Raw genomic sequence first — 25,046 nt, forward strand, 5'->3', positions numbered from 1 at the left:
CCGCATCGTTTTGCAGCGCACGTTGACCCTGGACGAGCTGTCCCAGGGCATCCAATAACGCCTGCGTCTGCTGATTCTGCAAGCGATAAAATTCGGACAGTACATCTGGAGAATGTGGCAAAGCCATGACACAAGCAAATTAATACAATACGAACGCTAAAGTCCCTTTGTAGACTCGTCGCCAATGTAGTGGACTGTTAAGGCAGCCAGTCCACAGTGAAGTAGCCGAAAGGGCACGCGTCAACTCACGCCGTCTGGCGTTAAGTCTGGAACAGGATACGTGATGAATGTGATAAAGAAAAGAACGTAGCTACTAGAACACTTAACTTTTATATCGTCCTTTGGTATACAGCATTCTTGATGATACAAGTGAGACTATCTTGAGATACATGCAATGGTACCAATGGCGCCTTGCTAGGTCGTAGCCATGGACTTAGCTGAAGGCTATTCTAACTGTCTCTCGGCAAATGAGAGAAAGGCTTCGTACGTGTAGTCGCTAGCAATGTCGTCCGTACAACTGGGGCGAGTGCTAGTAAGTCTCTCGAGACCTGCCTTGTGGTGGCGCTCGGTCTGCGATCCTGACAGTGGCGACACGCGGGTCCGACATGTACTAATGGACCGCGGCCGATTTAAGCTACCACCTAGCAAGTGTGGTGTCTGGCGGTGACACCACATAAATAACTACAGACCCATCACAATTTCCTCCTGCATCTCTAAAGTACTGGAAAAAATTATGTATTAGAAACTTATGAAATTTATAAATAAAAACAGCATCCTATATAATGAACAACATGGATTCAGAAATAAGAGGTCAACGACAACTGCTGTCTATGAGTGCATTAATTCCATCCTAAACCTGATGGACAAAAAACAGGAAACAATAGGAGTCTTTATTGACTTGTCAAAAGCTTTTGACGTGGTGGACCATAAAATTCTGCTATCAAAGCTAGAAATATATGGTATTCGAGGTCTGTCCAACAAGTGGATCAGTTCCTTCCTGACAAATCGTATGCAGGCAGTGTGCGCCAAACACACAAATATTGAACTAAAAACTGTATCTAATCACTTACCTGACTATAAACAAATAAAATGTGATGTACCCCAAGGATCCGTATTGGGACCCCTTCTGTTTCTTCTGTACATAAATGATCTAAGCTTAAATATTGATGCACACAAAACAATCATATTTGCAGATGACACCACGATTCTACTAAAAGGAGATGATGATGAACAGTTACAGCAGACAGTAAACACGGTCACGAAACAACTTAGCAGCTGGGCACAGAGTAATCAGCTTGTAATAAACAGTAAGAAAACCGTTGCTCTAAAATTCCACAATGTTCCTAACAAGGACATGTTTATCCCATCAGTCTCTATCAATGACAAACCAGTTGGTAACAGTACTGAAACCAAATTATTAGGACTTTGGCTGCAGAGTAACATCAGATGGAATAAGCATATTGAATATCTCAATGCAGAACTGAGCAAAACATGTTATCTTCTTTATTCATTAAAATCATGCTGTAGTGAGAAAACAGTATTGAATGCATATCATGCGTACTTTCATTCTCGTCTTAGATATGGGGTCACCTTCTGGGGAAACTCTTAAAACAGCAAATAGCACTTTTAAACTACAAAAAAGGGCCATTAGAATCTTGTTTGGGTGCAAGCCTAGAGACTCTTGTAAACCCCTGTTTAAGAAATCTGGTATTCCCCCATTACCGTGTGTATACATTACGAAAACCCATTTGTTCTTTAAATTAAATGTAATAGGCAAGGACCGGAGACTACAAAAAAACTGTGATATACATGAGCACTTTACCAGACAAAACAGAAACTTACATATGACAAATCAGCACAGCACTGTGCCAAAAAGGTACTTTTCACATGGGAGTTAAGCTTTATAACAAACTTCCTGAAAACATAAAAGCTATCACTGAGGTCAATACATTTGGAAAATCTCTAAGTCATATTTACAGCATCACTGCTTTTACTCCATTGAAGAACATTTAAATTTATGAAATGTGTTATATAAATACTTACATGTAAAGTGTATTATTGTAAGCTTAAATATGTATGCCTTGAAATTATTTTCAGCCTGTATATTTATAACTTGACTTGTCCAATGTCTTATGCATAAGCTGCTATGTAGACAACAGGACCAATAAAATACCATCTACAATACACCCCGCTTAATGTTTGTGATAGCACATATGGCCGTATTGATCTTTCACCAAGTACGCCTACCCAAATGTTGATAGAGAATCGGTGTTGATGCCCTCTTTCCTGAATTTCTTGGGGATTTACATCTGCCTATACATGCTGGTCGAATAAATTCACAACAGTGTCTCTTGTGAACCCTTCCTCATTGGTAAATAAAATCTTGATGTGAACAATGGATCTGCAGCATACTTCTGTAACAGCTATTGGCAGAACCATCATCTGCCATGATGATAGTGTGGCCTTAGGGCCTGAATACACTGTAGATTATATTGGTACAGCAATTGTTCATGAAGTAACCGCCAGATAAGAGAGTGGGACGTGGTGTCTACTGCTGCTGATTGCCACACACTAGTCCTAGGGGTTTCTTCCACTGAACATAGCACAGACTCCTCCATATCACACATGCAGACTGTGCAGGACCTTCCACTGTCCACTGTCAGTCTTCCAAGGTGCAAGGGTACCAGTGTCCCTAAGATGCTGGAAAATTCTGTGAAACAGCTTATCAGAGGGACTCTGTGCTACGGATATTTTTCAGCATAGAGGGCACAGGCTGGTAGGCTATGTCCATTTGCTAAACCATAGCAGAATATCGCATCACAATTTCACTTCTTGAGTAGTAGGCTTCCATTGTTACAAGTTGTGGAAGAGAGAAAATGTAAATGTACTACACCATTTGTATGTAAAAACAGCACAATAACAGTAAACATGTAAGTGAGTCCACATTTGGAAGATGCTAAACACCATGATACATACCCAGAGTTGACAGTGGGTATAATAAGGCACACAAACCCAACAAAAACTAACATAGCCTACAACATGACTCGGACCACTAAACTGACTACAAACCACTTAATGGTAGGTAGAGCACTGTGAGTACGACATCTTAATACCCTGCCGACACATTTGATGGAGCACCAATGCAACAACTGTGCCAATATCTGCAATCAGTGTTGTGCAGCACAACCTGTAAACACATGTTTATCTCGGAAAATATGTGTTTCCAGACCCATGTTTATTTGACTTATTTTTCTTTTTTCAGTGAGTACTACCATCTCTCAAAGTGTTCAACACTTTTTTTTGAACACCCTGTATTTTTTTTCTATCATAGATATGTCAGAGTTTTTAAAGAGTTTTGTTTCTGAGTTTTTTTCTACTTCTTTTTTACTATATAAGCACTTCAGCTCCTGTGATAGCTGTAGTTTTTATGTAGCATTCCATACAGTTACTTAGCTCATTACTCATAGTCTCCATTTAATTTCCACTTTGCCTTTTCCCTTTTATCAGTATTCCACTTGCCCATATGGTACCTGATTTTCTTCTGGGTTATGACTGGAATCCATATCTGTACATAAATATTCTCTGCAGTCTAATTACTAGTTCATTTAACTTTAATACTATGTAGGTGACCTCTCCCAGTCTTTTCTCTTGTCATTTTTGAGGAATATAAGTATGTTTCTTCAACCATGTGAAATCTTTTACAGAAATTCATTTTTTTTTCAGGAATTCATAAGTATTAATTTTTACTCATTTCACTTTGCAACATATATTTGCCACTGATATTTTCCAGACTGTCACATTTTTATCCCATTTCACATTCTCATGGTTGATAGCAATGGCTTCACTTTCCCTCTATGAAGAGTAGCTCATAATGTTTTTAGGCAAGTTATATTTTTAAATTATGATGTTAAAAAACATAAATTTATTTATTTATGTCATTAGGATAAAAATGAGTACTTTTTATTTATTCTGTTTTTTTAAGCATTCACTTAAACCTATAGCCTAAACTGCAGATTGTAAATTATCTGCAACTAATTTTCTTACAAATTAGGTAAAGCAATAAACATATGATATCAAAATGCTCTTGTAATTCTGTATTCTTTCACTTGACTTGTCCTATATTAGTAGAACATAACTTGTATAATAAGTAATCAACAAGACAAAATAAAAAACCAAATAAAATCAAGTCACAGCTAATAAACATTCTTTTTTTGTATTTATTTCACTGTATGCTCTCCATACTGCTCTTCCACTACTCATGTAAGTTTTTCATAAGCTTCATGACAATGATTCACATAATAATTTGCTTAGCACCAGCTTTCTCTCATATGCATTTTTTTATATTTCAAAATTATGTGATTAGTTAATTCAGTTCATTTCCAAATATGTGTCAATAAAAAATCTTGAAAGAGAAATTACTTTTCTGAGAGAGAGGCGATAAAGAATGGTATAAGAAACCTTGCCACTGTCTGTGATTTATATGGAAGTTTATATTATCAATTTACTTTTATTTCTGTTTTAGTTTCGGATGCCTGATTTATATGGCCACGCAGATAGCATCAGCAATGAAATATCTTGAGTCTCTGAAAATTGTCCACAGAGACTTAGCAACCAGGTGAGTGTGTTCTGTATTTTAAAAATATTTGTTCGTAGGCTATTTTTCTATTAATAGCCCACATAAAAATCTACTGTAAGCGGAATTTAAAGTCTGTTTTATTTGTGTTTGCACATTAAAAGTCACTTACTCCAACAAAAAAATAACATTTATCATCTGAAAAGATACTTTATCCATCAAATAATTGTATTCTTCCATGAAAAAGATGATGCAAATAGTTCAGAATTCATGCAACTCCAAATTTTATTTTTAACTGAAATTTGAAATTTTTGAATTTCTGGCACATGCATTTTTATTTCTGTGTTCAGTCAGCCATGTCTTAAGAGTAATTTTAGCTTCTGTTTTCCAGTATCCTTTTCTGGCCCGTTTCACAAATGACACTATGTATTTTTAATCACATTCTCATCATAACAACTTTATCACCAGCACAACAGGTATTGCTGTCAAGTGCCATGTGAAAATATAACCACCACCACTAGTTTAACTCAAATACTTCTTGTTGGTGAACTCTACTTCACTGAAGAAAATCTTCACAGAAACTCTTAAATTTAATGTTTTAAGTTAACACAGGGCGCTGTAATAGAGTAGTGTCTTCTTGACGACCGCCGACCGCCCCCCCCCCCCCCGCCCCCCACACACACACACACCCAAATGGAAAGTGAGCATGAAAAAAATATGTTCTGTGTTCACAGTATTTTATTTCCTGCTGTACATGAGTTCACTGACTGGATTGAATAAGTTCCTCATAAGTCACCTTCAGTCTTAATTTACAAGATAGGGAAAATATAAACACACATTAGGTCATGTAGTGTAATTAAGTGTAATTAACAAAAACTACCTCTGAGAAAGCATTTTTTACTTTTATGAATGGAATTTTGGAGTTGCACTTTCATCCTGAGATTTAGCAAAGCTTTCCAAAAAATTTCTGCAAACTTAAAGTTTACACTGGTTGTCAGTGTGCTGTTCTGGGACAAAATAAAATTTAAATACTGAATTTAAACAATGATTGTAATTCACCAAAATACACTTTGAGACAAAACAAATGGCACACCATGAAGGAATTATCCTAATAATGAGATGGAAATTGGTAGATATGATGTGCAAGTACATAGAAACAAATGATTACAATTTCAGACAAAAATGGATGATTTATTCAAGAGAAAGAACTTTACAAATTGAGCAAGCCAACAACATGTTGATCCACCTCTGGTCCTTATGCAAGGAGTTATTAGGCTTAACATTGATTGACAGAGTTGTTAGATATCCTCCTGAGAGACATGCCAACTTCTGTCCAATTTGTGTGTCAGAGTGTCAAAATCTTGAGATGGTTGAAGGGCCCTGCCAATAATGCTCCAAACATTCTCAGTAGAGGAGAGTTCTGAAGATCTTTTTGGCTGAGGTAAGGTTTGGCAAGCAGGAAGACAAGCAAGCAGTAGAAACTCTTGCCATATGTGTGGGTATTAGCTTGCTGAACCCCAGGCCTATAACATGTCTGAAAACACGCAGATGACAGTGGGCGACCAACTTGACTGTCTCCCACCATAAGGCCAACAACCAGGAGTGATGCTCTGGGGTGCCATTTCTTTTCATAGCAGGATCCCTTTGATTGTCATCCATGGCACCCTTACAGCACAGTGGTATGACGACGATATTCTACACTCCATTTCGTTGCCCTTCATGACAAACCATCATGAGCTACATTTCAGCATGATAATGCCTGCACACTGCTTGTCTTCATGCCTGCCAAACCCTACCTTAACCAATGAGGCCGCTGGATCTCTCCCCAACTGAGAACATTTTGAGCATTATGGGCAGGGCCCTTTAAGCAGCTCAGGATTTTGACAGTTTAGCACCATTTGGTCAGAATTTGGCATGATATCCCTCATGAGGACATCCAACAACTCTGTGAATAAATACCAAGCTAAACAATTGCTTGCAAAAGGGCCAGAAGTAGACCAATGCGTTACTGACATGCTCAATTTGTGAAGCTTTTTCTCTTGAGTAAATCATTCATTTTTCTGAAGTTGCAATCAATTGTTTTATCTGTGCATCACATCTACTGATTTCCATCCTGTTCAGATAATTCCTTTGTAGGGTGTTTGTCATCCCCCCCCCTCCCCCCCTTTGGATTGTACAAGGGCGAGTGTTACTAGGGCTTGTAGCATATGTGCTATGTCAGGTCTCAAGTATTAGTGACTTGTTTTTAAGGATACCTTTGATGAATTTTATTTATAGACTAAAAACTAAAATTAATTTGTTATTATATCTAAAAATACGACAGAAAATTGTTCATACGAGGGGACTTCAAAATGTAAGTTAACTGGCAGGTCATGTAACTTTTATTGAATGCTGTACTACATCTTAAAGTGACACAGATACGTAACATTATTTTTCAGCTTAGTCACCAAGACCCTGTAAAAATCAACTAAAGTGTTCTAAGAATTGTTCAGTTCCTTAACAATAGAAATCCACTCCTTGGTCAAGAAGCCATTTGAGAATTGTTGTGTGAATTTCTTCGTCATTGGAAGATCTTCAGTTGCTGTGAATCACTTCCCGTGACTGCCAGGATATTGTCATCTTTGGTCGATGTCAATGTCCTTTGTTCATGAACAGCATCACCCATGTTTGTGGAGCCTTGATGAAATAATTGGAACCACTGCACTATGGCTGGATGTGATACTGCATTTGGTCCATGTACTGCCAGAATTTCATGGAGTATCTGTGTGCAATTTACAGATTTTGCCCACAAGAACATTACTGTCCCACTTACTTTAACTTAGTTATACATTTCCAGCTACCACACCGTTTCACTCCCACACTCTGATGCACTTGTTACCTGTACACAGCAGAACTGTGTTTGCAGGACACCCTGGATGTGTTCTCTCTTCTAACATGTGCCATTCTTTTTGCACAATGATCTTAGCATGGGACACATGCATAACTTTACTTTTTGAAGTCCCTCTGTATATGACGCTTGCTACTGTTTATTTTTATAGAACTGAATGGAAGGTTCCTTTTTTACTGTGAAACAAAAATACATTTTGCATTCAGTGCAATGCACAAATGTGAAAGACTTACACCCAGGCAACTGAGATCTGAGATAACTTTTCTGGCTGGGGTTTGTTCATCGTCTCAGGTAGATGCATGGCATGGAACATACTTGCTGCTAGTTACGGAAAAAGCTAGGTGTTCTGGGGTGTTTCCTTATTGGAAATGCATTATCTTTGACATTACATTCTTTCTCTTCTTCCTCTTGTATTCTCTCCTCTATGTGAATGTTAAAGTATAGGTCATTATTGAATGCATTACCAGTGCTACATTAAAAAAAGTGTCACTGTATTCCTGTGAGGAAATAATCAATCACTTATTCAATACTCTAGGGTACATAAGCATGTTACACCATATTCTAAACAGTTTCTAGTTCAAGATTGTGAAAAACAAGCAGAAATTGCCTTTATTTCTCAAAGCTATGCTAATACCGTAATAAACAGCTTTCTTCAGTCATGTGCTAAAACCTACTGGGAGCTTTCAGAAATGAAAACAAGTCATGTACAGGAGCACATGGTGCAAAGCACACACTACAATCAGGCACAGCAAATTTAGTTAACAGCCTGAGCTAGGAAAAAAAAAAAAAAAAAAAAAAAGAAAAAAAAAATTGGCTGTAGCATCAACATTACATGAGAACTGAGGAGATTAAAAGTCAATCATAGGCTTCTTACAATACCAACAATTTTCAATAGCTATACTTTTGAATTTCATGGTTTTCAGAAAATACAAAGCTGTTTTTTTCTAAAGAATAAAATGAGGTCTTTCAAATAGGGCATTTCAATCATAAACAAACAATTATAAACAGGGTTGAATTTTTATTTACATGTTTTGGATATCTCACTACATCATTTGTTTCTACACAAATTACTTGTATTGTCATTATCAACAACATGTCTGCTCTGAATAATAAGGTTATAAAATACACCCTGGATAAGAATTTGGTGATTTTGCACGCTATTTGTATTATGTATAGAAAAGATAACAGAAAAGAAAAAAATAGAATTTAGATAAGAAGTGGAGTTGAGGCAAATGGAGCTATTCCTATTTGCTACATTTCATCCTACTGATCGTACAATCATTTGCATATCTGAAGATGACATTATATAACTCTGAAGTTGACAAAATCAGACAATGAAAAATCCAGGATGAATAAGATATTGTACAATAAACAGCGAAAATAATCTGACAAAATTTTCATGGCCCTTAGGTAATGTCAAGTGGTTAAATATCCATGAGCTTCTAGTTGAGCATTTCTTGAGCATTGTCAAGAGGCAACTGTCACTGCTTGACAGTAGCCAAGGAGCATTCTGTCAAAATCTAATACATAATTAACCAGTTGGCACAGCAGGAAGTTTGGGAAATTTTTGTCTGTTTATACTGCTGTGAAAATGTATTATTAGTACATAGCACAAATAAGTACAGCTGATTAAATAAACTGGAAGTGTATTTACAACGGAGTGAGTCAAGATGAGCAAATTCCATGTAGAAGTAATACTGAATAATTGATAGCTGTACAGACATCAACAAAAATTTGATGTGACCCATTGTCAGTAAGAATGTGTGTTTTAAAACTGATTTACTATGTTTGATGTCTTGCTTATATGATTGCTGTCTGCTCTCTACTTCTTCCAAGTGAGATTTTTTTGCCTTTGCTCAGAGATTTACTTATGCTTCACCCAGAATTTTCAATTATCATAGAAGTACAGATATTTCCACATGCAGGGGGTTGACAAAAATGTGGAAACACCAAAAAACAACACATTACCATGCATAAAACAGTGTAGGATTCATTGGCATTTAAAACAGCTTTCAGTCGTCTTGGAATGAATAAATACAGGTTCTGTAAGGTTTTCAAGGGAACCTTGTACTGTTCTTCATTCAAAATAGTGGCAATTTCAGGTAATGATGATGGAGGTGGATAGCAAAAGTGCACCCTTCTCTCCACAGTGGAGCATAACATCCTTGGCAAAATAAGCTGTGTGAACTGGGGCCCAGTCATCTACACAGTATCACCATTGGGAAACAAATATTGTACCATGGGATGGATCTGATCAGCCAAAATGGCCACATAATCCTTGGCAGTAATGCAGCTTTTCAGAGTAATTGTGGGGCCCATAGAATACCATGATATGGCTGTCCAAATCATCACCAAACACCCACCTTATTTTGCCTTGGCAAGAAGCAGTGTGCATCGTAAGTTTTGGGGCAGCATACGCCAGACATTAACTCAACCAGAAGATGTAAACAAGACTCACTACGCTTTCTCATTACAGGCACTGGCATCATTGATGTGTGGTTTTGGAATTTCTGCTTGCCCTGCAATTCTGAGCTTACGAAGCTTCCTCCAAGTTGTTTTGGTGCTGACAGGGTTCAAGAGTGTGAGATTTAGTTTTGCAGTGACTTTTGCAACTGCCACCATCTTATTTTTCTCCACAATCCTCATGAATGGCCATTTGTCACGATCACTCAATACACACTTCCATCTGGGTTGTGACTTAGCAGGTGATGTTTTTCCACTTTCCCTGCATGTGGTACAAATCTTCAGTAGAGTGCCTCTTGAAACAGAAAACACCACAGTTACTTTGATTATGAAAGCACCCTTCATACAAGTACTAACAATTTGCCCATTCATTTTCCCATGACTGGATTCATTAACTCTGACATGATGCACTCACGGCTACACAGAACAATGTTTTGACCATGACTGACACTCGTAATGTATTGAGGACATTGCACAGAACTTATTTGTTGTCAAAAAAACAGTGCTCCTGCAGTCTTGGCTAGCATCTGCATTTATGTTGAAGTATGAATCTCTCATGGTGTTTCTGTATTTTTGCCCAGCCCCTGTAAATAATAATGAAAGTTTCAAGAGGGTGTTTATGAAGCCCTAAGAGTAAGGAATATTGACGTAAATATATTACCCCAAAACCCTTGTAATTCAAGAACATCTGTGACACAGCACTGACATACATGCTGAAAATGTTATGAGAAAACATTTGAGGGAAAAGGCTGAGACAGGACAGCAGTTTGAATCAAAATCTGACCATTCAGGTCTAGGTTTACTACTGCTTGCCTAAATCACTTATGGCATATCTGAGATAGGTTCATTTGAAAAAGACATGGCTGATTTCCTTCCCTATCCTTCTCCAATTCATGCTTGTGCTCTGTATCTATTAAACACCTTGTCACCTAGATATTAAACCCTAATCTTTCTTCCTTCTTTTTTCTGCTGCAGCTGCAACATTCAGAATTCTAACTTACTGGATGACAAATTATGAGGAAGACCATCAAAATCATGAATTAAGACAGTAAATTTCATATTAAGCTGTTTTATTTGCAAATTAAGTTGTACCACCTGCAGATAAAGTCCTAAATACTGGAGATTAAATGCATAACCAGTCAGCTGTGCTATTCTTAGGAACTGGGACAAAGAAAGCATAATGCTATATCAGCTACTCATTACAACTTCCTACCATGCTGAGATGGGCTGAACATGAAAATGACCACCAGTGCCAAATGTTGGTGGGTAGTGCCAGCAGTGTGTGGCATCCCAGGCTGAGAACCACTGTTTCTGTTCATTACTAGTTAGATTGGATAATAACTGATCCGAAAACATTTTTGAGTAGAAAGTCTGTCAATGTAAAGGCAAATCACTGTTCATAATGTGTCATTCAGTATCAGCAAGCACAGAAAAAGGATGCAAAACAGTTATTTTTCCTAATTAGTTATTGTCCATAATTTGAGAATAAAAGACAACTATTTTGGGAACTACTTCCAAGATATTCCAGATCAGTCCTCTCTTGGAAGAGTTCAAATTTGTGTGGTGTACTGAAACCTTTAGGTGTATAGAAGCCTTCCATTGAGAGCAGATTTCTCTACCAAAGTAACTTTCTGAACATCTTCTCCACGCCAACATTTACCATCTTGGAAGCAACCTTTAATTCTTTTTAATAATTTAACTTTGGCATGTAAACTCATTACACTTCATAGCACTGCAATGACTGAAAGACATAGTACAAGAGACTGACACTGCATTTTGGGGGAAAGGTATTGAAATTCCTATCGAGCCAAGCTGATGTAAGTGTACAAGGTTTCCGTATATTGATCAGCATGAATACCAGCACTGTTCCTTCCAAAAAGTCGTGTATGTACCACATATACCCCATTCTCCCTCCTTATCTGAGCTTGTCACACATCTCTTATAACCTCATTGTTGTGACTCTTCAGCCTTTCCCAGCGGATGTACTGTAAATAGTCTTGACGGATTTGCCGCCAGATCACGTTGTGCAAATGCCACAATATCTCCTTGGAGCAACTGTCCGACATCTTCGGGTGGTTCAACCTTGCTGGTGACTAGGTACGACTGACGGGATATGCACATTGATGTCCCATTTGTAGAACATGCTTATGAAGAATGTGCAGGTGCAGAAATAGCGCATGTGCAATGACTTGCAGATAGATGGTGCCATATTCAAACTCCCTCTGCCAAAAATCGCAGAGCGGCTCTCCTGTGCGTGCACTGTATGCTGCATTTACCAACCGTGTAGCCATACGTTACTCACCAATGGCTGTACTAGACCAATGTTATGACGATCCTGTTACAAAAGAATCTTCATTTTGATGTTCAAATTCAACCTATGGAGCAGAATGAAGATATGAAGACACCCACCAATCATTATGCGTGCACAAATTCCACATCTGCACGTTCTTTGTAAGCATATTCTAGAAACAGGGCGTGGGCGTGTGGATACCTTCAGTTGTACCTAGCCACCGGCAAGGTTGAACCATCTGAAGATGTTGGACAGTTGCTCCGAGGATATATTGTGGAATTTGCACAACGTGATCTGGCAAACCCATGAAGACTATTCACAACCTCATTGTTGATGGGACATTAAAACCTTACCTTTCTTCTTTCCTTTTCTTCCACTCTAGTGATCATGTGCCAGTTGTTGAATTTTACTTAAGTCTACCTTAAGTTGCTCAGTTGGTTCATAAAAGGACAAGAAGAAATAAAAAGGTACACTACACATATTTGAGGATATAGTTCAAGGAACAGCTACTTGTAACACATCGTAAACATACCACTGACTGTAACTCAGAAATGGAAGGGCTGTAGGCCATTTGTATTAAAGCACATTTTTCGTTCTCTCTTAGGCCCAGCACACTCTTAGATACTTGTTGCGTTATTTCTCAGCCTACTGTGTATAAAATATATGCCATTTGTGCAGTATTTACTGTTGTATTCAGGTGTGACTTTTCTTAAAATTCGTGTTTTCAGTTGTAGTTGTGTTGTTAAGCATAAAATTGTATTTGTTATTTTAGAAACTGTTTAGTTGGCAAGAACTATCACATCAAAGTTTCCTATTTTGGAATGAGCCGCAGTCCATATTCAGCAGACTACTATAAACTTGAAGACTGGGCAATGCTGCCTATAAGATGGATGGCTTGGGAGAGCATATTACTTGTAAGTAAAAACCAATAATTTTCCATGTGTGTTTTGAAATTGTTGAATCAAAACTTAACAGATAACACATAGACTTTGCTGGTAACATTTACAGGTTGTAAATAAAATAATCTGAGTAAAAGCATAAGTAAAGTTATACAATAGCAAGATGATTAAGAACTGATGAACAAGGGTATCTTCAAATTTAAGTGAAAAATACAATCTATAGGGGCTAGGAGGATCAATTTAAGAGAAATTGAATTTCACTTTTTACTTGATTTGTTTATCTTTCCTGGACTGAGAGAAATTAAAAGCACAGTTCCTCAAAATGTAAGGAATAATTATCTCTACACACATTATTTGTGAATCAATTAATAGACCTAATTATTGATTGGTAGTAAACATTTGTTTAATACTTTCATGTATATTTTATGGCTCTGTCTCATTTTCTTTATTGAAGTGGGCCAACAACTGAAATTTCTGCTGTTACACACACATTGCAGTTGGACACATACTTACTAATGTGTAGCAAACAGGTGACTGTTATTACAGATTTTCTTAGGGTAATGATGTGGACAGTAGATTTATAAGTGCTAATTTGTACCCAAAAACATTTTGAGACTAGTTAGCCTGTTTGATCTATAGGGTGATCAAAAGTTTCCTTTGTAGCAGCCATCTTAGAATTAATTGAGTGAAAAGAAGAAGTTTTTTGTAATACACTGCCTGATGAAAAAAGTAAAGCATCAAGAACACATAGTTGGATGTCAGCAATACTTCATACACGTACACAACACGGTATGAAAATGATAAGAGTTACAGTTCTGCCGGCCGCGGTGGCCGAGCGGTTCTAGGCGCTACAGTCTGGAACCGCGCGACCGCTATGGTCGCAGGTTCGAATCCTGCCTCGAGCATGGGTGTGTGTGATGTCCTTAGGTTAGTTAGGTTTAAGTAGTTCTAGGGGACTGATGACCTCAGAAGTTAAGTCCCATAGTGCTCAGAGCCATTTAGTTACAGCTCTCTGTGACAGGTAGAATGGTCTCCAGAATGCAGTAGTGTTGATAGTATTGTTCATGCTTAGTGTTAGAAGGTCTGGTAGGGTATATAAGGTGTGTGAACAGCATTATATGTTGAGTGATCACTGTGAATGACAAGGGCGGTTCTGTGTATTCATATGAGACTGCATTATCAGCACCTGATAAGAATTTCAAAGGGGCATAATTGTGGGTCTCTATTTCACCAGCTGGTAAAATTCTGCAATATCCAGATTTTTAGGGCATTCAGATGTGACAGCGGCCCAGTGGTGAATTGCTTGGGAACGTTGGGGGAGACATACTCATCATCAATGTTCTGGTCAACTACTGACCACCACAAAAGAGGTCCATCATATTGTGCACCAAGTACACAACAACCTCTTCACATCAGTGACTGCCACCTAAGAACAAGTAATGGACTCCCAGCAGCATTCTGTGTCGTACTGCACCATTGGTCACAGACTAGCAGCAGCCAGACCAGGGAATTACTGTCTCGTGCAGCTGCAGTTGGAGTGGTGCTGTGACCAGGAGCAAGGATTGCTGATGAATGGTGTCACATTGTGTTCAAGGATGAACTGTGGTTCTGCACTACCTCATGTGGCTGTCATCAGCAAATATGGTGATACCTTGGGGAGAGGAGCTACTTGACTGGTTAGTAGCAGGTCCAAAGTAAAAAAAAAAAACAAAACCTGACAGCGTCTAGGAGAGTGGTGTGCTCAGAACATTCACCCTCAATACCACATCTGCTGGCACCATTGATAGGGGATGACATGGTGGACAGTCAGGTCCTATTGACCCATCTATGGTTAGATTGTGGACCTTCACCTTTTTAAAAAAAAAAAAAAAAAAAAAAAAAAAAAAAAAAAAAAAAAAAAAAGACGACAGAAATATGGTACCTAACAATCTTTGAAGTGTACAATCCAAAAGGAGGTTGTACAGAAAACCACAAGAGTTTTAAAGTCAAGGAATCTCTTAAACCTAACATGAATGATTAAACCCTTACAGCAAGAGATGCGAATGCTAGAATAAGAAACTTGCCTTTACCAAGCGTTATGGGACCTAATGGTAAGCATGTGTTAAATTCAAGTGCAAGAACATTGATAATGCTTTTTAGTTTCAATGACTAAAAAATAACGAGCACTTACTGTAGTCATAAAGATACTTATACTTATCATAAAAATGTATGTACATGTATTTATGTATGGGTAGACCCCATTTAACATGGGTTCATTATTCACATTTTTAACATACATACGATTTTAGTTTCAAGTCCACTGTTGCTATTTGTCAACAGTACCTGGAAGCAGTAATGTGCTAGCACATCTCAACATAAATTTTCTGTCATGTTTGTTGAGATGTCAATACTCAGTTCAGGTCAGTAAAGCTGTGATATTGCACTTGACAGTGCCTGCATTTAAAAAATTGGGTAAAAGGAAAGAAAGTGTGTCTGTCATGGTAAAGAGGTGTTTATGAAGGTCATACTCAGCAGAAACAAAGTTGGAAGTTACGTGACATTCAGCGTGCTTTGGTACTTGGTGAATCCATTGTGATAGCTATTTCTGACACTGAGGAATCAGTTCGAAAAACTGCTAATCTTCCACTAACTTAAATATGACTAGAAGGACCAGATCTCACTCAGAGGCAATCGAAAGAATGAATGAAAGGCTAAGCAATTGCATTGGGCACCAAACCAACAGCTGCTACTTAAGTTAAAGTGAAGACCTTGTATGCAGATTCAATGAAAGGGGATGGTTCAATACCTTTCTCAGTTAGCTCAGGCTGGTTCGATCACATCAAGCTTTGTTTTGGTTTTCACAACATGTAAATGACAGGAGAGCCAGAAAAAAAAAGCAAAGATGAAAAATTTAAAATAATATTTAAATAAATTGTGACACAAGAAGAGTATGCTACAAGGCACGTTTTTAACTCTCATGAACCAAGTTCACTTTTGAATTGAATGCCTAGCTGCAGGATGTGTTCTATTTCAGAAAAAGAGCTCCAGTGTTTAAGATTGCCAATGATTGATGCGCCCTTCTTCTTGGAGGAAATGTTACAGGGGCTTGCAGATTAAAACCTCTTTTGGTCTACTACTCTCAAAATCCTACGGCACTAAAGTGTTGTGACAAGAGCAGGGTGGATGTTTATTGGAGATGAAATAAAAAAGGGTTGGATGACTTCTGCTATTTTAAATGACTATTTTTTAATGAATTAAATAGAGTATTGAAGGTCTATAGTGATAAAGAAAAAACCCCTTTCAAAATTCTTCTTCTTCTTCATAATGTTCCCAGCCACCTACTTTCCATTATGGACCCCAACAAAAACAGTGAGGTTCTGTATCCACCATTGAACAATACATCTATTTTGCAACCAGTGAACCAGGGAGTTATTTCTACATTCAAGGCATATTAATTGCATAAAATTTTCTCCATTGTCATAGAAGAATGTGATTCGAGTGACAAACTTACCATCAAGATCTTATGGCAACAGTTTAATATTAAGATGGCAATTGATGTTATTGGGGACACATGGGCTAATGTCATTCCAAAATGTAGGAATATTGTATAGAGGAAACGGTGCCCTGATGCTGTGTCAGTTCTAGAACATGAAGTGATCACTAACACCACCATTGTAATGTCAGAAATTGTGGACTGAACATGGCAGATTACTTTCACTGATGTTGGTGAAGAGAGTGTGTGGCCACTGGTGTGTCACTCCAAAGATCTGAGCAATCAAGATTTAATAGTTTTCAGCAAGAATTGTAATAAAGAATAGCAAATGATGAGGAAATTCAGCCTATTAGAAAATAGGCAATGAAGAAAATGGCTGATTCCTTTAGAATGATTGACACTGCAATGGCAGTTTTTGAGGAACATGATCCTGTAAGGTGTGCAATAGTGAAGAGAGATGTTGACATTCCCTTCAGTGTTAAAGGAGTTGTATAATCAACTAGCAAAGGAGACTACAAACTGAGAATTAAAAATTTCTTGGCAGAACAGTGTGAAACTTCAAATGAATGTCAAGTGCCTAGTGAGAACACTTCTGCTACAAAGGGTCTACATGTAATGAAATTCTTCACATAAACTACACTATGTGATTAAAAGTATCTGGACACCCCCAAAATACACATTTTTTTTATATCAGGTGCATTGTGCTGCCATATGCTCCATATCAGCGACCTCTGTAGTCATTAGAGATTGTGAGGGAGCAGAGTGGGGCGCTCTGCAGAACTCACGGACTTCGAACGTGGTCAGCTGATTGGGTGCCACTTGTGTAATATGTTTGTACGTGAGATTTCCACACTCCTAAACATCCCTAGGTCCACTGTTTCCGATGTGATAGTCAAGTGGAAATGTGAAGGGACATGTACAGCACAAAAACGTACAGGCCGACCTTGTCTGTTGACTGACAGAGACTGCCAACTCTTGAAGAGGGTCATAATGTGTAATAGGCAGACATCTATCCAGACGATCACACCAGGATTCCAAACTGCATCAGGATCCACTGCAAGTACTATGACAGTTAGGCGGGAGGTGAGAAAACTTGGATTTCATGGTTGAGCGGCTGTCATAAGCCACAAATCACAACAGTAAATGCCAAACAATGCCTCGCTTGGTGTAAGGAGCATAAACATTGGACGACTGAACAGTGGAAAAACGTGTGGAGTTACGAATCACAGTACACAATGTGGTGATCCGATGGCAAGGTGTGGGTATGGCAAATACCCGGTGAATGTCATCTTCTTGCTTCCCAATGTTGAAGAGCAATTCGGAGATGGCGATTGCATCTTTCAACATAATTGTGCAACGTTCATAATGCACGGCCTGTGACGGAGTGGTTGCATGTCAATAACGTCCCTGTAATGGACAGGACTGCACAGAGTCCTGACCTCAATCCTATACAACATCTTTGGGATGTTTTGGAGAGTCAACTTCATGCCAGGCCCCACTGACCGACATCGATACCTCTCCTCAGTGCAGCACTCCATGAAGAATGGGCTGCCATACCCCAAGAAAACTTCCAGCACCTGACTGAACACATGCCTGTAAGAGTGTGAGAGTGGAAGCTGTCATCAAGAGTAAGGATGGGCCAACACCATATCGAATTCCAGCATTACCAATGGAGGATGCCAAGAACTTGAGTCATTTTCAGCCAGGTGTCAGGATACTTTTGCTCAAATAGTGTAAGTAGACTGCAGCATGACCAAATTCTTCACCTACATCTACATCTTCATGATTACTCTGCAATTCACAATTGAGTTCCTGACAGCATGTTCATCGAATCACCTTTAAGCTACTTCTCTCCTGTTCCAATCTCAGAAGGTGAGTGGGAGAAATGAACGCTTAAACCTTTGTGTCAGACCTCTGATTTCTGTTATATTATTATGGTGATCATTTATCCATAAGAAGGTGGGCACCAAAAAAATGTTTTCTGACTCTGAGGAGAAAGTTGGTGATTGAAATTTCATAAGGAAGTCCTGCCGCAATGAAAAATGCCTTTGTTTTAATGACTGCCACCACCCCAATTTGTGTGTAATGTCCAAGGCACTCTCTCTCTCTCCTTTGTCACTTTCAGCTTCGTTGTCACTTCTGTCACAGCAGTCCACTTCTTCCACTTCTCTTTCACAGCAGCAACTAAATCACTGTCAGGTTCTCAACACATGCCCTATCCGTTGCCATCCACTCATCTACGTCTCCTTCACTAGCTTCTTCACATCCAGGGATTGCCTCTATCATTTGTAGTAGATTTTCCTCTTCATTTTCAACTAGGTTGTCTTGAAATTCAAGAGATGTCCACAGTTTTCTCCATGATTTTATCAAAATATTTAATGAAATATTCTGCCATGCCTCAGTGGCGCAATAAAAGACACCCTTCACATTGGTATTTTTTATTTTGTCCACTAAAGCAATCTATCATCTTGGATCAGCATTCTTAAAAATCTGTAAATCTGTTTTAATGTTTGCAGTATGCCCTAGTCTATCAGCTATAGGAGTGATGTCACATTCGGCAGCAAAAACTTAGCCACAATTTCTCCATCACATAATTCCTCAGTGCTGGGGTGAGATGGCGCGTCATCAATGAAAAGGATTGCATGGGCAGACAAATTATTTTCCGTAGAAAACCGTCAAACAGAGGGAACAAACTAGCCGTGAAACCATTCTTTGAACAGCTTACCATCCACCCATGCTTTTTTCTGGTTGCGATAATATACGGGCAGGGGCTTCATGTTGCAGTTTTTAAAAGCTCTGGGCCTAGCAGATTTGCCGATCAGCATTAAAGGCAGCTTGTGATTACCAGCGCGTTGCTGTGTGCTAATAGAGTCACACGATCTTTGCACATTTTAAAACCGCCACCTGCTTTTGATGCCAGGCTTTTTGTTGGCAATGGACTAAATTAAGGCCAGTCTCGTCAGTGTTGTAAATTTGGTGGGGAGAATACTTTCCCTCTCTTATCATTTTTTCAAAGTCACCCAAGTATTTCTTCACTGCATTATGGCCAGAAGAAAGCTCTCCAGTAATTGTTAGCTGACTGATTCCATGACGTTTTTTGAATCTGTTCAACCAATCTGTACTCACACTGAAAGACTCAATACCATTCATTAACTTGTTCAGGTAAACAGCCTTCTCCTGAACCAGTGATCCACTCAAAGGAGTTCCTCTTTCTCTTTCCTGCGTAAACCAAAGGAAAAGAGCTTCATCCACTTTATCGTACTGGGACTGTTTCAAAGTCTGCCGAATTTCGAGTGTTTTTCCCAAAGACGTTGCACAGGAGTGTTCAAGCTTCACTCAGTTCTTCTTCCAATCACAAATGGTTGCTTTACCAACACCCATTTCCATTGCCAGTTTAGATACATTCTCAGCACTGTCTGTCCGCTTCAAAGCATTCAGTTTTTCTTTGAGAGTTAACTTTGTATGTTTCCGTTTACTCATGATGAAAATACATACACCACTACACCTGAATGAATACAATACAACTGTTACATGTGCCAGCAATCGATAACTAACATAACCAAGCACTTTGCGAGCCAACTGGCAGTGCACTCCCCATCGCACTGCACCTCCCCATCGCACCCCCCCTCAGATTTAGTTATAAGTTGGCACAGCAGATAGGCCTTGAAAAACTGAACACAGATCAATCAAGGAAACAGGAAGAAGTTGTGTGGAACTATGAAAATAAATAAGCAAAATATACAAACTGAGTAGTCCATGTGCAAGACAGGCAACATCAAGGATAGTATGAGCTCAGGAGCGCCGTGGTCCCGTGGTTAGGGTGAGCAGCTGGTCCCGTGGTTAGGGTGAGCAGCTGCGGAACGAGAGGTCCTCGGTTCAAGTCTTCCCTCGAGTGAAAAGTTTGCTTTCTTTATTTTCGCAAAGTTATGATCTGTCCGTTCGTTCATTGACGTCTCTGTTCACTGTAATAAGTTTAGTGTCTGTGTTTTGCGACCGCACCGCAAAACCGTGCGATTAGTAGATGAAAGGATGTGCCTCTCCAATGGGAACCAAAAATATTTGATCGCAATGTCATAGGTCAACCGATTCCTCCACAGGAAAACACGTCTGATATATTCTGTGCGTCACATGACAGGAATATGTTGTCGACCCACCTAACTTGTACACTTGGCGAATGGGTAAAAAGATTTTTCTACCTTGCCCGATTTAGGTTTTCTTGTGGATGTGATAATCACTCCCAAAAAAGTGATGAAAACATAAGAGTTTGTCACATAAACTGCAACAAATGAATGCAACAGTTTCACAAGTCACACAGTTTTCCCTGTACTCTGTCAAAACATATGTTTTTAACATTTTCAAATTTTTCCGTGTGTAGACCATCAAATCCTGCATATGTCCAAGCAAATCTGAACATGTCCTGGAATTTTGGAGAGCAAAGCTGATTATGTGTGAGAGCCTAAATTTTGATAATTGACACACGATCACATAAACAATACTGCTCTGTGTACCTGTGCAGCTTCACAAAATCATAGAATCTTTTCACAAAGTATTTCACCTGCCGAAAACCAAACACATCAGGTGTACAACCTGGAGGAATGGTAATCATGTATACTCCCACACTAAAATTGTACAATGCCTGATCCTTCTGTCCTGTATAGCTGTCAAGGAGTAAGGCAAAATCTTTGTCCGCGTAAGGAGCAATCACACGTTCATTAAAGTGTTTCACTAGTCTTTTCTCCATTTTTTCTGACGCATTGCAGTTCACAATGACATTCGGCGTTTGCGCAAGTACCCTATTCACCTGTACTGAACTTGCGGTCCAAATACACGATTTTTTTTTTCTGCAAACATAAATAAAATGTAGGTAAAAGAAATCCTGCTTTGTTCAGAGCATATTGTATGGTATAACTATGTGAAGTGGCATGCAGCTGGTCTACAGTACATACCGTGCCGCCTTCTCCAACTAACGATAACGTGCGGGTCGATTTCATTTCATAGTTAAAACCGGACTGATCTGTTGTTGTTGTTGTTGTGGTCTTCAGTCCTGAGAGTGGTTTGATGCAGCTCTCCATGCTACTCTATCCCGTGCAAGCTTCTTCATCTCCCAGTACCTACCACAACCTACATCCTTCTGAATCTGCTTAGTGTATTCATCTCTTGGTCTCCCTCTACGATTTTTACCCTCCACGCTGCCCTCCAATACTAAATTGGTGATCCCTTGATGCCTCGGAACATGTCCTACGAACCGGTCCCTTCTTCTTGTCAAGTTGTGCCACAAACTTCTCTTCTCACCAATCCTATTCAATACTTCCTCATTAGTTATGTGATCTACCCATCTAATCTTCAGCATTCTTCTGTAGCACCACATTTCAAAAGCTTCTATACTCTTCTTGTCCAAACTATTTATCGTCCATGTTTCACTTCCATACATGGCTACACTCCATACAAATACTTTCAAAAATGACTTCCTGACACTTAAATCTATACTCGATATTAACAAATTTCTCTTCTTCAGAACTGATCTGTGTTGATAATATATGTGTCTTCATACTGATGGAATCTGATGTTAATTTCTGTAACAAACGTCTTGGAACACTCAAAGTTCTTCCAGTTTATTCACGTAGTTCTTGCTTACATATTTTGTAATCTTGATGCTCGTAATTTTGTATTTTCTTTTGAACGTGACAAGCCAATGAGATGAAGCCTTGAAGTCCAGGTCGATTTGTTTAGATTAGATTAGATTAGATTAGATTTACTTTCATTCCAACTGATCTGTAGTGAGGAGGTCCTCCAGGATGTGAAACATGTCAGAAAAACAACAATACATGACAAATATTTACAACTAAAACAAATAAGCTAATGTACCATTCCACAGGTCCCAAGTGGAATGATCGTCATTTTTTAATGAACACTATATGAAAGTCATTTTACAAATGCTAATGCACTGAATTTAAAATAAAAAAAGTTTTTATTTATTTATAAGGTAATAAACATGTAATACAACTACTATAATACTTATTTACAATGAACACATTACTGCACTGAAATGGTGCAGAAGTTAGATTGTACTTACACACACACACACACACACACACACACACACACACACACACACACACATTTACAATGAACATGAACACATTACTGCACTGAAATGGTGCAGAAGTTAGATTGTACTTACACACACACACACACACACACACACACACACACACACACACACATTTACAATGAACACATTACTGCACTGAAATTGCGCAGAAGTTATATTGTACTTACACACACACACACACACACACACACACATTTACAATGAACACATTACTGCACTGAAATTGCGCAGAAGTTATATTGTATAGGCACCATCCAACTGGGAACTAATTACATGTGGGGTCCCACAAGGTTCCATTTTGGGGCCCCTTACTTTTTCTTGTGTATATAAATGACCTTTCATCAGTAACATTACCAGATGCCAAGTTTGTTTTGTTTGCCGATGATACAAACATTGCAATAAATAGCAAATCAAGCGTAGTCTTAGAAAGATCAGCTAATAAAATATTTGTGGACATTAATCACTGGTTCCTAACCAATTCTTTGTCACTAAACTTTGAAAAAACACACTACATGCAGTTCAGAACTTGTAAGGGGTGTCCCACGAGTATATGTCTAACATACGATGACAAGAAGATAGAAGAGGGGGACAGTGTTAAATTCTTGGGATTACAGCTTGATAATAAATTCAACTGGGAGGAGCACACCACAGAACTGCTGAAGCATCTTAACAAATCTCTGTTTGCAATGTGAATTTTGATAGACATAGGGGATATAAAAATGAAAAAGCTGGCATACTATGCTTACTTTCATTGCATAATGTCATATGGGATTATTTTTTGGGGTAATTCATCAAGCCAACTTAAGTTTTCCGGGCACAAAAACGTGCAGTAAGAGTTATATGTGGTGTGAACTCAAGAACATCCTGCAGAAGCCTATTTAGGGAACTAGGAATACTAACTACTGCTTCCCAATATATTTATTCCTTAATGAAATTTGTCATTAAAAATATATCACTTTTCCAAACCAACAGCTCAATTCATGGAATCAATACTAGAAATAAGAATAATCTTCACAAGGATTTAAAGTCACTTAGTCTTGTACAAAAAGGTGTGCATTATTCAGGAACACACATTTTCAATAACTTGCCAGCAGCCGTAAAAAGTTTAACAACCAATGAAATTCAGTTTAAGAGAAGCCTAAAGGATTTATTGGTGGCCAACTCCTTCTACTCCATTGGCCACCAATAAATCCTTTAGGCTTCTCTTAAACTGAATTTCATTGGTTGTTAAGCTTTTTACGGCTGCTGGCAAGTTATTGAAAATGTGTGTTCCTGAATAATGCACACCTTTTTGTACAAGACTAAGTGACTTTAAATCCTTGTGAAGATTATTCTTATTTCTAGTATTGATTCCGTGAATTGAGCTGTTGGTTTGGAAAAGTGATATATTTTTAATGACAAATTTCATTAAGGAATAAATATATTGGGAAGCAGTAGTTAGTATTCCTAGTTCCCTAAATAGGCTTCTGCAGGATGTTCTTGAGTTCACACCACATATAACTCTTACTGCACGTTTTTGTGCCCGGAAAACTTAACTTGGCTTGATGAATTACCCCAAAAAATAATCCCATATGACATTATGCAATGAAAGTAAGCATAGTATGCCAGCTTTTTCATTTTTATATCCCCTATGTCTATCAAAATTCACATTGCAAACAGAGATTTGTTAAGATGCTTCAGCAGTTCTGTGGTGTGCTCCTCCCAGTTGAATTTATTATCAAGCTGTAATCCCAAGAATTTAACACTGTCCCCCTCTTCTATCTTCTTGTCATCGTATGTTAGACATATACTCGTGGGACACCCCTTACAAGTTCTGAACTGCATGTAGTGTGTTTTTTCAAAGTTTAGTGACAAAGAATTGGTTAGGAACCAGTGATTAATGTCCACAAATATTTTATTAGCTGATCTTTCTAAGACTACGCTTGATTTGCTATTTATTGCAGTGTTTGTATCATCGGCAAACAAAACAAACTTGGCATCTGGTAATGTTACTGATGAAAGGTCATTTATATACACAAGAAAAAGTAAGGGGCCCCAAAATGGAACCTTGTGGGACCCCACATGTAATTAGTTCCCAGTTGGATGGTGCCTGATAGCTTGATACATGTCTCTTTCCTAATAACACCCTTTTTTTCCTGCCAGAGATATAAGATTTGAACCATTTTGCAGCATTTCCTGTTACACTATAATACTCTAATTTACTTAAAAGGATATTGTGATTTACACAGTCAAATGTCTTTGACAGATCACAAATATACCAGTTGCCTGCAATTTTTTGTCTAATGAATTAAGCACATTTTCACTGTAAGTGTAGATAGCCTTCTCAATATCAGAACCTTTTAGAAATCCA

General features: G+C 38.4%; 1 protein-coding gene across 3 annotated transcripts in view; it reads left to right on the forward strand.

Annotated features, from left to right (window-relative positions):
* Nucleotides 1-25,046, forward strand: part of LOC126248524 (discoidin domain-containing receptor 2-like) — an 891,455-nt gene that overhangs the window by 839,149 nt on the left and 27,260 nt on the right. For all 3 annotated transcript variants that reach the window (XM_049949580.1, XM_049949588.1, XM_049949595.1), the window contains exons 15-16: nucleotides 4,523-4,615; nucleotides 12,986-13,127. In XM_049949580.1, the coding sequence (XP_049805537.1) occupies nucleotides 4,523-4,615; nucleotides 12,986-13,127 (235 nt within the window). The remainder of the gene's footprint in view (nucleotides 1-4,522; nucleotides 4,616-12,985; nucleotides 13,128-25,046) is intronic.

The sequence above is a fragment of the Schistocerca nitens genome, chromosome 1, assembly GCF_023898315.1.
Source record: "Schistocerca nitens isolate TAMUIC-IGC-003100 chromosome 1, iqSchNite1.1, whole genome shotgun sequence".
Classification (NCBI taxonomy): Eukaryota; Metazoa; Arthropoda; class Insecta; order Orthoptera; family Acrididae; genus Schistocerca; species Schistocerca nitens.